We start from the raw sequence: 17,426 nt of genomic DNA, 5'->3' as shown, positions 1-17,426 counted from the left end.
AATTTTCTCCTTTAATGTATTATCCATACCTTCCAGACTTTGTGTCATCTGGTTTCTGTGTTTTCGTCTTGTTGATAGAATTCTTGAATGGGACAAAGCCAAGGACAGACAGATTCTGTAGCGCCTAATGAAGGCCTCCCTCCAGCTCAACACAGAGCCATTCATCAAGTCTTTGAATGTTATTATTTCCTGGCCCTACCTTCCCTCCCTCCCTCTCTGCTACCAAGACAGATTATCATCAAGTTATCTGCCACTAGGTTGGCAGCACTTCCCAGCTTTAGTTTAATAATAGATAAAAAAAGGAAAGGGATGGTTTATTATCAGGGTAAATTAAGAATTAATCAGAGGGTCTACTTTTAGCAGAATGAGGCCCCCAAAGATGCTCAAATGGTTGAAGTCCCCTATCACTGTGTATCGTGCTTCTGCCAGTTTTTATTTCTTTCCAGAAATTGTCACCCTCATTTCTTGCCTCTCTAGGAGGTCTGCACTATAACTGACACAGCAGTATTGTCCTTTCCTCCTCACCCACCCTTGGATGACATTCCATTCCTGGTCTTGCTGAGGCCTGTGCTCTTGACAAACAGCACTGCCCTACCATCTTTTATATCGACTCTCTTTCTTTTGAGTAAGGTGCAATATTCTGCATCATTGCTATTGTCTTATTCCTCATAATACTTGAAAGATCATCTCTAGCTCCTCTTGTTCAAACCATAATTCCACTTTGTATAACAGCTTATACTTCGAGCTCCAACGGAAAGATCTCAGGCCAACAGTATGGCTCTTGACCCTCTTTCAGTTTATTACTGGGCATATCCTCTATTACTTTTCTTTTTAAAACTTAAGTATTGTTCTCCTTAATATCTATCACAAACTGATAGTGTTTCTTTAGGAAGCTCATTATGTTGGCTTTACATAGTGACATTTGTCATGATAATGATCTACACAGTATTTTTCTCTAATTGTTTCATTTGTGTAAGTCTATTTGGGTATACCTTTTTTCCTTAATTAGACTATTACCTTCTGTTTATAGCATTCTCAGAGTGTTATAAGGTCAGCCCCCCAGTAGGTCCACAATATCAATTGATTGGTTGAAGTCTTATATTCATCTATGTTATAGAGTTGTTGACAGGTGAGTTTCTGATCAGTGCCCTTTAATTTTACAAGTCAGCTCCATGATAGACCTTTTTCTCCCCTAGTGAGTCATTTTGTTGCCATTGGGGCTACCTCCTACAGAACCCACTGATACCAGTCAGTGACCCATTTTGGTTCAGATGCTTGCCCAGTAGAGTCTGAATTGGGAAGACAACACGGCTTCTAGTGTGCCCCGATCTCTCTACTATGAACCTCTACAGTTTTCCTTAAATAGCTCAATCGGTTGCTTTATGAACATTCAGTATCTATCTGAACCAAACTGGAATGACACGTGATTTGGCTGTTTTCTCCAAATGGCAACTGGAGCAGATGAGCCCCTTAATAAGTTCTCACAAATTTACTCTGCTAGCTACTTTCTTCAGATGCCATCTCAATTCAGAGTGAGACTGAAAGGGGAAAGGGCTAAGGTTCCTGTAACTTCCCTCCCCCTGTTGGTCCTAGCACTCACACTGAGAAGTATGGTTATTATTGTCATCAATAGTGGCCAAGTACCATGACCAGAGGCAGCAGGGAGCTCCAAGTCTTGGAGGTAGAAGCTTTAGATAAAATGATGCAACTTTCTCTCTTGGCTCTCAGTTGTTCAGTCGACTGCATATGAAAATGCCCCAACCCCCTCTATTAGTATGGAGGGAGCCAGGAGGGAGACAGGAGCACTCGGGAACATATCCCAAGACAAACTCAAGGAGTCATAGCTCTGCTGTCCCACCTCTCATGTGACTCTTTCCTTGCCATTATTGTTGTTAACTCAATGTTCACACTTCCTCATGTGGGGACCCTGAAGGTCTGATGATACCACTGTCAGGCTCCAAGAGGAGTGTGGTGTGACTGAGGCAGTGACAGGAACATAAGTGGCTTGTCCTTCAGGGAAAACTGTACATTTCATTACATGCCCTCTGGTCTGTTCATCAATCAGTTCATGAATTTTTGCTTTGTCTTTCCTGCTAGATTATAAACAATTTGAAGACAAGGACCATGACTTAATTTTTTTTTCTTATATTACTCTTTGTCTGGGTTCTTAAATGGAGCCCAGTGTGTGCTCATTGTTTTAACTGTTCTTATGAACTATCTCTAGATCCCATAGAGTTAAGATCCCAATGCAAATAAGATCTGTACCTACCAGGGGTCGGAGATCAGGATGTGAGAGAATATAGCCGTTGTTGGTGTTCAAAAAGGCATATCCATGCACTCCGAGCTGCCAAAACAACAGAGATTGAGGGGCATCAGACCTGTTGTTTGAGCTGGAGAACTGGAGCTAGCAAAAGGCCAGGCTGCAGGACAATTAAAGATGACAGCTCACAGTGGTGAGGTTCTCAAATAGGAATATTAACAGGGCCAGCACCATGCTACTAGCCATGAAGTTTGAATTTTTTCCTAAATTCTACTGTTTATAGCAGCTGTAATGATGCATATAATTACTTGACCTTTTTCCCACCACATGTTCTAGGTGCTTTGATGATGTAATCTCACATGTTCTCCAAACAGGACTGCATGGCATGGAGGAGCAGATAGAAAAACCAAGGCACAGAAGGCCACAGAACGAGTCAGAGCTAGTGGTGACAAAGGGTCTCAGAAGTCCAAACCATTGCTCCCATGCTCAGTGCCTGCACTTCCCTGGCGGTGGGATGGCAGGGCCCCATCCCAGCTCTGAGCTTGGCTACATTGCCTTCAGAGAGGCTCTGGAGCTGGGTAAGACAGCTCCAAGGGAGTCTGTGATCTCCACTCAGGCATCTGATCCAGGCTTACCTTGTAACGGGGTGCCAGCTTCATCAGCTCCCTCAGGGCCACATCAGAGCCCACCACACCCAGAAGAATGCCATGGGATCGCTGGAAAGAAAAACATCAGGGTCAGGGGGGGCCTGGCTTCCCTATGCACAGGATCAGACTGGACCCTCAGCTTTCCCAGAGCCTGGAAGAGGAAGCAAGCTGCTCAGGCCTTATATGACCCTTCTTCTGCAATTGGATTTTAGGCTGAGCTCTTTGGAATAAACATCTAGAACCTACCAGAAGAGGTCCCAGGAGTAATCTCAGCTGCTGGGAAGATTAATTTCCAGTATTAATATTTAAATTGTAATATTTAAAAGAAATACAAAATTGAATGAAATATTAATTTTCATGGCAGAAGCTGAAGTATCAAAATCCCAGGGACCATAACCTATGGACGTTCTGAAACACACAATGCCTATAAGGAAACATTTTCTAACCAGAGGAAGGATGGAAGTTTCTAGAAATTCCCTGACCAGAGGCCTTTACCAACAAATTAGAGGCCACCCAAACTGGTAGGTTAAGTGTTATTTTGCCAGAAGGTTGGCAAGGGAACCTTTCTAGCCTTATATCTCAGGACAGTGGTTACAAGTTCAGAGCACTAGGACAACTCCAAACCTGCTAAACAGAATCACAGGGCGAGGTTTGGGAAATACAGACACCACACCACTTTCCCTCCTCACCCCTTCCCAACCAAGAGAGTCTGGTATAGCTGGTTGGGCATGGAATCTGAATATGAAAGAGGGCTCTGATATGTAACCAAGTCAAGAACCATTTGTCTAAAGAGGCCAGCCCATGGCCCCAAATTCTAATCCCTGTTGCAGCTTCTCAGAGAGTGGCCACTCACTGTTTCATTCTTTTTGCTGAAGACTGGCATGGCCACAGTGGTGAGAAGCATCATGTTCTGGGCCTGCGAAGGGGAGAGCTGTCAAGGAGGAAAGAGATAAGGATAGAGAGTTCAGAGTCCATAGTGTGGAGGACCCAGAGTCACCCGTGTGGACTACCACTGAAGTGTCACCTTCCAACAGGAGGAAAAAGCCACATGTGAGGTTCCCCTTCTCTGCAAAAGGAGAGCTGGCAGTAATGCTGAAGGAGAGAGGTTGGATGGAGAGGGAATCAGGACGATGTCACTTAGCAACAACTGTCCTAAACCAGGGCAAGTGTCAGAGCCCCAGAGCCTACAGCTCTCAAACATGCTCATGAAGTCCTCTGTCTCAAGCATGCCAAGGAAGAGCGTGAGCTCAGGGAACAAACCCGTCTTGCACAGACCCAGAAATCTCTGCCATGGACACAAGGTTGGCAGACACAACAGTCCAGTCCAGTTAAGATGGAGAAGGACATTGACACTGAGCCACCTACAAATGCAAGGGCATGCATGGGGAAGCACAGCGCAAGGGGAGGCTACAACGTAGTTGTAGCTGATTGTAGAGTCACTCCTAACGACCATGAGACAGACCCACAACCTCTTCCTCACTGAGAAAGTCAGAGCCACGTCATTCCCCACCTCTGAGATGGCCCCCCTTCCCAACTGCCTCATCTTACTGTGTGGGCTCCTTCAGCCTCCTTGGAAGCTGCAAGCATCCCACTTTGTTATGAAGACAGGCCCTCACAGGTGCTGTGTGCAGGTGTGTTTGATATGTGCCTCGTCATCAGGATCGACCCAATGCTGTGCTGAGCCCCTAGAGTTCTATAGTATTCTTACCTGGAGAATGAAGAACTTTTAAAAATTGGATATATTCGGGATACCTGGGTGGCTCAGTGGTTTAAAGCCTCTGCCTTCAGCTCAGTTCATGATCCCAGGGTCCTGGGATTGAGCCCCACATTGGGCTCTTTGCTCAATAGGGAGCCTGCTTTCTCTTCTCTCTCCCTGCCTGCCTCTCTGCCTACTTGTGAACTCTGTCTATCAAATAAATAAATAAATAAAATCTTTCCAAAAAATTGGGTATATTTGACACATAACCTCGTGTTAACTCAAGGTATTACTTAAGTGTTGCTTTGATACATTTATGCTGTCATATGATTGCCATTGTAGTGATGTCTTTTATATTATGTAATTATAATACAATATTGTCTGTATTCATTACACCATGCATAGATCACTAACCAACAAGGGAAGAGGGAAGGAACAAGTCTGAAGCAGAAGGGCTCTGTCCAGGGAGGGCAGGCTTGAACAGGTCTGCTCACCAGCTTTCCGGGTCTCTGGGGACAGCATCCAGGCAAGGGTCTTCTAGCAGGCTGAGCCTGTCCACCCCTTCACCCATCTCCTGAGGAGGTATTCTGTTCACCACTCTCCTGACCCAGGAAGTTCCTCTTACTCCTGGGCCCCTAACTCAGGAACAGGGTCAGGCTCCCACCTTGCTGTCCATGTAGGCTTCTGTCCAGATGATGTCATGGTCATGGTTGATGACCATGGGGCGGCTGAGCACGTGCAGGTACTCCATCACATTCTCCTGTGCATCTGCCAGAGTGGAGATCTGCGTGTAGTAGCCTGCAGAGGAGAGGGTAGTGTGGTTGTGGGAAGCTGGGGGCACCACTTGAAATCGGTCTCTGGGGCCCATACACTGTTCCCCAGCTGCTCTTGGCTTACAAGTGGGATCTGCACTAGGAGCTTCCCTGGGTCACAGGGACTATTCTCTCCCAAGGCTATGCTTTTCCTGGGGAGAGCTGGAGGCCCCGGTTCTGTCTCAACCTGGGAGAGCTCCGGGGGGCATTCCCAATCCAGAAAGGCCAGAAGAGCAGAGGGGCCTCAGCAGCAAGAACTGTGTGGGTTGGCTTCCCTCTCACATTGATGCCCTCTTTATTTCCTTACAGGGTTATTTCCCAAGAGCACCCTCTCCTGAATGCAGCTCTGTTTTGGGTCCATTTTCAGGGAGTACAGTCCAAGGCAGTAACTCAGTGCCCCCTACCCCCTTTCTCTGACCACTGCCTTCCCAGTTACAGGGAGGGATGCTATAGCCTCTGTGTGGTAGCCAAGGTGATACTTAAAAGAGCAAATGGCTTACAAAATGGCTTAAAAGAGCAAATAGCTATGAATGACTTAGTACATGTTTACCTCTCTGGTCTCATTGCTTATCACTTCCCACAAAACATTCATCCCACCCTCTAGAAAGTGAAACTGCGTTCCATTCCCAGATGCCTCTTGTCTTAGACCCTCTGTCTGGAACACTCTTCCATGCTCTCTATGTCTGGATGATTCTTACTATCCTTTATGTCTCAGCATAGACACCTCTTCTTTAGGAAGCCCTCCCTGCTGCCTCCAAATTCCCATCAAGTCACTCTCCCAACCCCAGTATCGTCTGTGCCCCTCTGCCCTTATAGCACATTTCATATTACATCATCATTAATGATTCACTTGTATGTGTCCTCTGCTGGACAGTAGCAAGAACAAGACTGAATCCATCCTGACCACTTTGCCAGGCACCACAGTACATACTCCATAAGCTGGTTGAATCGAGGGCCCAATTTGGCATCATGAAGCCCAGGCTTTGGGTTCTGGCCAGAGACAAATGATGATCAGATCCAAAACATTATTCTAAAGAAAATGATATCTTCTGCTTTTTGTCTGGAAGCAGAACCACAGTAAAGGGGCTTAATTTTGCAACAAGAGGAGCGGAGCCTAGACAAAAGAGAGAACTTACACTGAAACCGTGTAAGTTCTGTCTCACTGTCTGTATTGTGGTTCATATAGACTTTATTTGAAGAGAGAATTTTTGCTTCTGCAAACACTGGATACATAAACTCTCAGTTTCATTCCAAGTGACTTTATGACCTAGAGTTCCCGCAGGGGTAATCATGCATTTACTCAGGGTTTCACCGGAGCAATCTACATTTTGTCTAGCTTTTCCCAAGTAAGAAGGAGGGGCGAATACTGTCATCTCGGCACACCACTGCTCCTCTGCAAGGCCCCATGTCAGAGCCATGGCTCAGTACCTTCAACGACTGGACGCAGGCAGCAAGGAGCTCTGCTCACACACCACCCACCTTTGTTGTTGCACGCGATCCACTTCAAGCGGTCAGCGAAAGTCACTTCTCTTCCAATAAGATAAGTGAAAACTCGAACCTAGTCCGCAAGACACAGATGGACTCAGCAGCTATGATCCTGGCTATAAGTAGTGCTAATATTATTTATGTGAGCCTTGGATATCAGGTCAAGTACTTTCCTGACTTGGGACTCTCCACTTTCATCCTATTGACCAGAAAGGATCCTGAGGCCCAGGCAGTGACAGGACTTGCCAGGGCCGTGGTGACATGGGCCAGATCCTGAGCGGAGGGTCACAGCCTGGCAGTGTTCTTCTCAATGCCACACCTGATCTCTCAGCCTGTACTCTTTCTTGCAAGAGGCCTCTGTGCCTAGGGTCAGTGTAATTTTGGAACACCAGTCTGAGACATACTATTTGAATAAGATAACGGGTCTAATGGGTCAGAACATTTGAACTCAGGGCAGGCACAGTTTGTTTGTTTGTTTGTCTGTTTTTGTACCAATGGTTATCCCATGCAGGCAGTACGAGAACATTCCCCTTGGCCCCTTCCTCTGCTCCCCCTGACTTCCACCAGAAGAGTAACCTTGCGGTCCGGCCAGTTGTACTTCTCAAACACTGGCTCATAGTCCTCCACAGCCCCATCAGTGATCAGCATGATGGCCTGGTTGCAGAGGCTTCCTTGCCGGGCCTCTTGGAACTGTGTAGGGAAAGGACAGGCACTGGGACTGCAGGCCATCTCCTGCCCTCCCCACACCTCCACCTTGTCTCCCAACCCTTCACTCTCCCCCAGCTTCACCATGTGTAGGTACCTTCTTTAGGATCTGGAAGGCTTCAATCAAGGCTTGGTTCACGACCCCCACACCCTTGACCATCAGCTCATCTACCAGCTGTTTGAAATGCTGTCATGGGTAAGAAATTAGAGGAGAATCAGTGGATCGACAGCCAGGAAACCTTCATCTTTGGTCTTAATTTCAAAGGCTGTTTAGACCTGTTTCCCCAAAACATGATTGCAGAATCCATCTCTTCATGATCCAGCTAATTTCATAGCTGGACCCCTACCACAGATGTTTCTCAAATGCCCCCAAGATAAACTGAAGGAGTGTAAATGGCTGGGTACAAACACATTCCTGCTACTGGAAGGAAATTCCAAGTGTGAGCCCATCCAGAGCAGGAAGACAGTCCAGGAAGAACTGCTGGGAGCCACTGCCCAGGTTCCCAGGTCCCCAGCACCTTCAGCACCCAGCCCAATGTAACCCAATAATGAACATTTCACAGGAGAAACCACGGAGGCCACCAGGGGCTCCAGGGTCCCACCCGAGGCTGGGATTCAAGAAGCAATCAAACTCAAATTCTCCAGCCACAGGAAGAAGGATCTGTCACGTGAAAGCTTTTCCTTTGAAAAAAGTTGCCTCAATCTGATGGGTTTGAACTTCTCTTCCTTTTGGGGAATCTCCTTATGACTGATATAGTGGAAAGTCCCACAGAAGAGGCAAAGAGGAGAACTGAGTCTTGGATAACCCACAGAGAGAAAAAGCCGACCTGAATAAGTGAGATTTCCCTTGGGTGGGAGGTCTCTCTTGGCTCACTATTTGCTCCCATAGGCAGGCAGCATATTTATGAAGCAATTTCTTGGGTGTATTTACATGGGTAACTTCTTTGCCCTCTTTTCAAGTGCCATGGAAATAAGGGGACCATCAGGCAGTCTGTACATGTCGCTTTCCACCATCCTAATCAGAGCAGGGATTTGGAAGCCTCAGGCACTCACCTGATGGGGGACACTCACCTCACGATTGTCTCGATCTGCCTGGACGAGGATCCCTTTAAAACAAGGCTCGATGTAATGGATGTAGTCACTGTACTGCAAGTGCAAAGGACAGAGGGGACAGGAGAACAGTTTGGGTCCATTTGGAAGGTCAGGGCCTAGTGAAAAAACTCAGGCAGCTCACAGGTTACGTAGGCACCTGTGTAATATTATCTCGGGATACCCTATGCTTCTGGCAGTTCTTCTGAGCAGAGAGAAGGCAGTACAGAGAACAGTGGGGTCTTAACTCCAAAAGATCTCCCTCAAAAACTGATCTTGGGCCATTTTCTCGGTAGCTGGCTGAGTGATGTCCATCTCCTAGAACACACAGAGAACCTGAAGGTACTGAAAGAAACCCTTGGGTCTTCACCCTAAGACTACACAAAGTGCCTTCCATGAGAATCCCAGAGCCTTCCATGTACCGACCCCTCCCCTGGGCCTGGGTCTGGGGATTAGGAACTGTGTTCTTTCACCCTTTTCTTTATACTTATGATGAAGGTCTTCTAACTTTCAACAGGAAACAGGAAGGGAAAAAGATGAATTATTGCTGCCCTCTTTTTCTTACTCACTCCACATCCTCATAGTTAAAATTCAAATATTCAAGATGTCTTTAATCTATTTCTGTTTAAATAAGAGAAGGAGGGGCGCCTGGGTGGCTCAGTTTGTTGAGCAGCCAACTCTTGATTTCAGCTCCAGTCATGGTCTCAGGGTCCAAGCCCACATCAGGTTCCCTCAGCAGGGAGTCTGCTTCTCTCTCTCTCTCTCAAATAAATAAATAAAATCTTAAAAAAATAAATAAGAGAGGGAGAGAAAGGGGGACGGTGGTGACATGGTCGTAGGAGTGCATGCAAGTTCAAGGACAAATGTTGGGGTGTTCTGGGGGAACACTGGGAGCAAAGCTTCCTCTACCTCACCTCCCCAGATGGCAGGAGAACGGTTGGGAAGGAGGTGGGGCAGGCCATGTGGTAGGAGCAGGAGCACACTCGCACTCTGCCTGAGGGGGTCGGACCTGATCCTGTGGCTTTCCTGGCCCTGCTGCAGGTCATGACCAGGGATGGAAAGGTGGTGGAGATTGGGAGGGTGGGGTCCAGGAAATGATGCAGGCCTCAGGGGAGCAGGGGAGCAGTTCAGGGATGAGGGGGCCCTTCTCACACCCTGGGATGAACATTTTGAAATTAGATCATTTTGCCTTGGTATTCCTTTACTAGATACATAGATGTCACAGAGGACAAGCATTTTCAGCAATGTGGCAAGTTGGTGGGAGAGTTTTAGATCAGGTGACCTTCAAAATGATGCTTCCAAGGTGGCAGTCAACTCTGCCTCCTTAGAGGACTGAGCTGGCCTGCTCTTTCATTGCATTCCTGACTCTTATGTTCCCACTTCTTTCTGCTTTTTCCCTTTCTTTCATTACTTTTCTAGAGCAGAAAGAGTTATCCTCAGGAAGAGTTGTGGTGAAAGCAGGAGCAGGGTTTGCTGGTCCCTTTCCAGGCCCCCAAAACCTATGCTCCCCTTCTCCTGAAACATCTGGATTTGGGTGGGATGAAAGAAGTGGAAGGTCTGGAAATGTAAAAATCCAGAGCCCAAGGCTCACTCATCCAAAGCATAACAGAGAGGCTGTTCCAGAGATGGGTACCAATCAAGGGCACATGGGTTACAGTAAGTTAGATATTTGCTCAGGGCCAGTGTCTCTTAATTATTATTCTCAGATTCATCTGAGAAATTGGTGGAATCTACAGAATTAGAAAAAAATGGATGTGCATGTTTTACACATAATTTCAGAAACTCTGTGGACCTCTTGAAGGCCATCCTTGGTCTGACCTTAGCTTAGAATACCCAGCTTCAGAGGAGAGAATCATCATACAATATGAAGCAGCAAGTGATTGTAGATATAGGTCATTCTAGTGCAGGCAGAGGAAAGGTTTTTTCCTAGGGGAGCTATTCCAGAGCAGGAAGGCACATTTACCGCGATGATGTTAACAAAGTCATTCTCCCCCAGTGTGTCCAGGATGGTAGAGATGGTGTGCTTGGCAATAGTCATGCGCAGCCCCTTCATGCTGCCGCTCGTATCCACCACAATCACTATGTCCTTGGGAGAAGTGGCAGCTTGTATGTACCTTTAGCAGAAAACAAGCACAGTCCAATGATGGGAAAACTAAAGCCAGGGCAGCCACCCGATTGAGTCTCTAATTATTTCTATTTAGAGTCTGGCTCAAGTGTGCCCACATTTCAGGTTTGTGATCCATCAATGCCAGGTTTTATCAGGCCCCATACCCACTCAGCGTAGTTCTAAAGCCATTTAGAACTGCACAGCTGGGAATGTGCACATCTAAAGGGCCTGTCAGGTGGGAGAAAGGTTAAGTCCTGGTGGTAACCCTTATCCTCTTTGTTTTGGACCAGCCGGTGTCCTAGAGGGGCAGGCAGCAAGGAGGGGGACAGCTGGATTGCAGTCTCAGATTCTGTTACAAATTTATCAGAGGAGGAGTGTGGAGGGAGAGGCAAGTCTGGCAGAGGGTTGAGTTAAGTTACAGACAGCTCAATGTCCTGTGTGGAGGTTTGGGGTAGGAAAGACAAATGTGAAGAGTCCTGGAGCAAAGGCAGCTGCAGAGACAAGGAGGAATGCAGCTGGCAAGTCTTCCTGCTCTTGTGTTGGATTTAGGTTCTATATCCTGAGGCCCTTGGCTAGTGGTAAGGGCCAGGCAGGGACCAGATGAGAACTAGGCGGAACACAAGGGTTGTAAGAGGGATGCCATCATAAGAGACCTCTCCCCTGGAGCTCTTACCAGCCACGATTTCTGCAGTCGAAGGTAATGACTCCATTCTCATCAGGTGTCCATTTGATACCTGTGGAAATAAAGCCTGGTTTTTGTACCAGCTCAATAAAGCTGCTTCAGAGAAATGATTGGGTTATGTTGTCCAGTTTGACCATCCCCAAGGCAGGACTGGCAGTGGGCCTGGGCAGCAGGGTGTGGGACCACTAGGTTACACCCTGTAAATTGAGGCAGCAGTCAAGGAGGAAGGCCAGCTTATGGAGGGACACCTACCACCTACACTGCCCAGACCCAGAGTTGGGGTTACTGTTCCAGGAAGGACAACCAAATGTGATGCCTGAGTCTCCTGTGACTGAACCTCACATCAAATTGTAGAAGGGGAAGCTTGAAGGAGGTATGACTTTAGCATCCACTACCATCAGCAAAGCATGGACAGAGTGCAATTCTTGCAGGTGCTCTGATCTCTAGCCCACCTACTCAGCTTAATTAAGTTCAAAGGGAGAAGTGATTTGGTTATAAACAGTAAGCTCCTTGAGGTCAGGGATTCCCATTACCTAGCACAGTGTCTGACACAGCACCTAGCAGAGTTGATGCTCAATACATGTTTATTACAGGAATGAAAAATGAATGAATGTGTATGAAAGGTCTTGCCTTGAGCACTAGCAGAGTGCCAGGATAGATTTTTGTCTTATTTATCTTTTCAGAAACTTGGATAAAGGCACACAAAGCACAGATATTACTGACATGATCCACAACATAATCTCTGTTTGAAAGACTTTAACACTTGGGAATAGAGGGTTCAAGATAAGGAGATGAAAAACAAATGGTGAAATTGTAGTAGGTTATGTATGGGCTAAAAAAAAAAAAAAAAAAAGTAGTAGCAGTATTATGAGTGTCTGGCTGGGAGCCCCCAGAGATTGTCCTGTTGCACAGTAGTTAGACTTCAGATGAGATGTACTCGTTGAGGCATTGCTGGTCTCTCAAAGGCAGGAGATGTTTTCAGGGATCATGACCCCCAAATCAGACAAATGAAAGCAGAGTTCTAAGAATGAGGGACAGAGGCCAAGGCCGCCAGAAGACCTGGAAGGAAGAAATGGGACCAGAGCATGGTGGGAGCTTGAGTAACAATGACTGTGATGCAGACCTGTAGGCAGCTGGAGATGTGGGGTCTTGCAGAGGCCACATTCCTACAGCAGCATGATTGTGGGCAATCTGATCCTTAGAACAATAATGAGGAGGGGAATTGAGTCTGAAGTTTTTGGCTCTGAACCCAAACGTTAGAAGAGTATTTTAGTGGTCTTGTTAGGGGTATCTTCAACTCCAAGAAGAGACAGAAATGGTCCTCTGGAGGGGAAGCTTGTCTCTTGAAGTGGCATGGACTCACAAGCAAAGATTATTAAATACATGAGAAACAAGCAGTGTGAGTGAGAGGCAGCAGAAGTAAGAACCATCAGATGTAGCCTTTCAGGGATTACATGTGTTTGAATCACAAATACAAGGTATAGGATAGCTGTGTCAGAGAAATCACCAGGAAGAATATGTAACAAGAAGTGGTTAGGAACAAAGAGACAGCCTTCAGAATATGGAACATTCAGAAATGAAAAAAAAAATTAAGTTGAAAAAATACATAATGGATTATTCATAGATAAAAAGAAAATGCATGCATTTGAAGCATTCATCCAGAGGCTAGAGTCAGAAAGGCTAATATGTGTCTGGCTGGTGTTGTAGAAAGAGAAAAAGGAGAGCACAAGGAAGGACAATGGCCACAAAGCTGGTGTCAGCATATTCTAGGACTGAACAAACAGTCCCAATCCACAGACCTAGTAAGCACAGTATATCCCAGGCAGGATAAATAAGATATCCGCATGTGGACACACAGTAGTGAAACTGCACAACTCCGAAGGCAAATAAATAAACAAATAAATAAATAAATAAATACCTTGAAAACAGCCAGAAAAGCTAGAATACTTACAAAGGAACAGCAGTTAAACTGATAGCAGATCTTTGCAACATCACTGGAAGTCAGAAGACAATGGAAACACAGTTTTAAGGTGTTGAGAGAAAATAGTTGCTAATTTAGAAATGCATTCCCAGCAAAAACAATCATTAAAGAATACATCAGTGTTGATGGAGAGCAACAGTGTTGTTTGCTGACATCTGTTTGGGAGTTTCTAGTTCCTCTGTGCTGTTATTTATTGCAAACCATTTCTCAGGGGGGTGTCATTAAATGCAGGCTTAGTCACTCATCTCAAAAAAAAAAAAAGACTTTGCCTTTTTCTTTTTAAATAAGATAACAACAGGAAATGATTGGTATAACTCATAAAAATTTTTTAAAATGAGGACTTTAAAAGCCAAACAAAACAATAAAATGAGGATAAAACAAAACGTTTGCAGATTAACAAAGCTGGAGCAGTTTACCACCCAGAGACCTACTGGAAGGGAACATTTGGAGGATTTACTTCAAGTGGGAAAAGGATCTTGGAAAGACAGCTTGAGATGCATGAAGGTGGGCAAATAAAATAGTCAACAAAGGTTAATTCAAAATAGGCAATATTTGTCTCAAGTAACAGTAATAGTATCTAACTTGTGGGAATAAAAAAAGGGAAATGTTTGATGACAATGGAATGGAAATCAAGGTGATAGGAGAGGTAAGCGCAAGAGTCCCAAAGCCCTTTTGTGACTGGAAGGAGAGTAGAGATATTATTTAATTTTAACATCTTGTGTTAGTATGCCTGATGAAATTGCAGGGGTAATTACTAAAAATAAAACCAGAAGGAATATTTCCAAACTGGTAGAAAAATAGAGAAGTAATGAGGAAAGGGGTTATTTATCAAACATTTAATCACTGAAAAAGACAAACAAGGGTAAAGAAACAGAAATAGAAGAACAAGTAAAAATTTTAGAAATCATACAATGGCATGTTTAACTATATCAATACAATAAATGTAAATGTGTTTAACTTGCCAGCCAGTAAAAGAGATTGTCAGTTTGGATAAAAACTGAAAAGCTATGCACTATTTTCAAGGGATAGGTCTAAAACAAAACAATGTGGAAGGATGGAAGTAAAAGAAGGCAATAAATATACATCACTCAAATACTAACCAAAAACTAGTATCACTCTGTGGGTATCAGACAAAACATACTTACAACAGAAAGTGCCATGGGGCTAGTGCAGGTCAATCAGCACAGATAGAGAAATCAGCAAATATACAGGAAATTTAAACAATACAATTAACAAACTTTATCTAACAACATACACAGAATTTTTCATCCAACAATTGGAGCACACAAATTCTTTTCAAGCACACATGGAATATTTATAAAACTTGATGACATACTTGACGCATCTCAACTAATTTCACATAATCAGTACCACACATGCCAGGTTCTCTGACTGCAAATAAACTGAATTAGAAATTTATAATGAAAAGATAAATATAATTGGATATATTTGGAAATTTTAAAACACGCTTTTAAACAACTAAAAGATCAAAGAAATCACAGGGAAACTAAAAAATGTTTAGAAGCAAATGGTAATTTAAACAACTACCATGACACCAAAAACTCAGGCAATGACTTTGGTGTATCAAATCAATAAAGTGGAAAGAGACCCATAGAATGGGAGAAAATATTTGCAAACTATTTATCTGATAAGAGGTTAATATCCATCAAACATAAAGAACTACAGCTCAAGAACCACAAAAGCAAGCTGTCCAATTCAAAAATAGGCAAAGGAGTAGGCGAGGAGCAAGATGGTGGAGGAGTAGGAGACCTAAGTTTCATCTGGTCCCAGGAATTCAGATAGATAGTTAACAAACCATTCTGAACACCTACAAACTTAATAGGAAATCAAAGAGAAAGATAGCAGCAATTCAATGAACATAAAAGCGGCCACTTTCTGGAAGGTAGGATGTGCGCAGAAGTGAATCCCAGGCGATGTAAGGAAAGAGAGACTGCTGGGGGAGGGGCCAGTTCCTGGCAAGCGGTAGAGCTACAGAGCACAAAATCGGAACTTTTGGAAGTCTGCTCCACTCAGGGATGTTGATCCAGAGGCTAAGTGGGGGGTGGAGCCCTCATGGGGACAGTGTGGCCTCAGGATCCACAGGGTCACAGAAAGACCAGGGGTGCCTGAGTATGGCAGAGCTATGAGGTATCAGAGTGAGGAAGCCCAGGGCAGAGATAGAGCTGAGCAGAGGGTTCTCAGCTCGGGGTTACCTTAAACCATGATCAGAGGCACAGTCGGGCCACACAGCTCTTTGGGCAGGGACCCGACGAGCAGCAGATCTGCGGAGACTCACCTTCCTCCACCAGCAGGAGCAGTGTGGGAGTGCATGGCAGGAATCAACTGGGTTTGGAGACTCCAAACGGGGCTGTGCACCAGAGACAGAAATGCTTGGTCACCGACTGGGTGAGCTGAAGGTGTGGCCGGAGATCAGGGAGACAGGCAAGATTGACTGCTTTTCTCTGAGGGCTCACTGAAGAGCGGAACCCCTGAAACTCTCAATTCCTCTGGGGCTGGAGATTAGGGGTCGCCATTTTCATTCTCGTGCTCTAAAGCTGTATGGAAAGCATTCAGGGAAGGAAAGCTCCCGAGAGTGAACCCAAGCAGATTACTTAGCCTGGACCCTGACAAGGGTGTTGTAATTTCCCCTCGGGCAAAGACATTTGAGAATCACTGCAACAGGCCCCTCCCTCAGAAGATCAGCAAGAATGTCCAGCCAAGACCAAGTTCACTGATCAATGAGAACCGTGGAGCTGCAGAGCCAGAGGCTTGTAGCACATAGACTAAATGGCTTTTTCCCCATGACTCTTTAGTCTTCCAGTTAAATTTTTTAAATTTTCATTAATTATGGGGTGCCTGGGTGGCTCAGTTGTTAAGTGGCTGACTTCAGCTTGGATCATGATCCTGAGGTCCTGGGATTGAGCCCCTCGTTGGGCCCCCTGCTCAGCAGGGAGCCTGCTTCTCCCTCTCCTACTCCCCCTGCTTGTGTTCCCTCTCTCTCTCTGTGTCAAATAAATACATAAAATCTTTAAAAATAAAATAAATTTTCATTATTTTTTCCTATTTTTTCTTAATTTTTCTTCTCTCCTATTTTAACCAAATCTTATCTTTTCAATACCTTTTTAAAAATCTTTTTTTAATTTTCATTTTTATAGCCATATTCTATTCCTTCTTTGTATTTAACCTTATTTTTTATATACATATAAGTTTTTCTTTCTTCAAAATTTTGGGATACAGTTTCTTCTAACAAACCAAAATATACCCTAAATCTAGTGAATGGTTTTGTTCTAGTCTCCAGCTTGGTCACATTCTCTACTTTAAAAAAAAAAAAAAATTCTTTCTTTTTCAACCAAATTCTTACCAATTCCTTTTAAAAAATCTTTTTAAATTTTCATCTTCACAGTCATATTCCATCCCTTCATTGTATTTATCCTTATTTTTGTATATATTTTGTGTATATATATATATAAGTTTTTCTTTCTCTAAAAATCTGGGAGGCATATTCTTCTAACAGATGAAAATACAACCAAAATCAAGTGTGTAGCTCTGTTCTATTCACCAGCCTAATCATATGTTGTTTTTTTTCCCCTCCCCCCCACCCCTGTTTTGGGTCTCTTCTGATTTGTTTAGTGGATATTTTTTCTGAGGTTATGGTTACCCTTTCAGCATTTTTTCTCTCATTCACCTATTCTTCTCTGGACAAGATGACAAGGTGGAAAAACTCACCTCAAAGAAAAAAAACCAAGAGGCTGTACTGATAGAATTAGACATCAGAACTAGTGTTCAGAATGACTATTATAAAGATGCTAGCTGGGCTTGAAAAAAAGCATAGAAGATACCAGAGAATCCCTTTCTGGAGAAATAAATGAACTAAAATCTAACCAAGTTGAACTTTAAAAAAAAAAAAAAAAACTATTAATGTGGTGCAATAAGAAATGGAGGCTCTTACTGCTAGGATAAAT

The 17,426-nt window shown here is 44.4% G+C and overlaps 1 protein-coding gene across 1 annotated transcript in view; it reads right to left on the bottom strand.

Moving 5' to 3' along the window:
• The window catches only part of CACNA2D4 (calcium voltage-gated channel auxiliary subunit alpha2delta 4), a 112,466-nt gene that overhangs the window by 70,984 nt on the left and 24,056 nt on the right, over positions 1 to 17,426 (bottom strand). Inside the window, exons 7-16 of the mRNA XM_059187456.1 lie at positions 11,475 to 11,535; positions 10,658 to 10,808; positions 8,677 to 8,751; positions 7,703 to 7,792; positions 7,477 to 7,590; positions 6,895 to 6,973; positions 5,268 to 5,401; positions 3,761 to 3,838; positions 2,896 to 2,976; positions 2,270 to 2,344 (exon numbers count right to left, since the gene is read on the bottom strand). Of these exons, the coding sequence (XP_059043439.1) occupies positions 2,270 to 2,344; positions 2,896 to 2,976; positions 3,761 to 3,838; positions 5,268 to 5,401; positions 6,895 to 6,973; positions 7,477 to 7,590; positions 7,703 to 7,792; positions 8,677 to 8,751; positions 10,658 to 10,808; positions 11,475 to 11,535 (938 nt within the window). The remainder of the gene's footprint in view (positions 1 to 2,269; positions 2,345 to 2,895; positions 2,977 to 3,760; positions 3,839 to 5,267; positions 5,402 to 6,894; positions 6,974 to 7,476; positions 7,591 to 7,702; positions 7,793 to 8,676; positions 8,752 to 10,657; positions 10,809 to 11,474; positions 11,536 to 17,426) is intronic.

The sequence above is a fragment of the Mustela lutreola genome, chromosome 8 (genome assembly GCF_030435805.1).
Source record: "Mustela lutreola isolate mMusLut2 chromosome 8, mMusLut2.pri, whole genome shotgun sequence".
In the NCBI taxonomy this organism is placed as follows: Eukaryota; Metazoa; Chordata; class Mammalia; order Carnivora; family Mustelidae; genus Mustela; species Mustela lutreola.
Note: the sequence above shows the minus strand (reverse complement) of the source record. Positions and strands in the feature narration are given on the sequence as shown.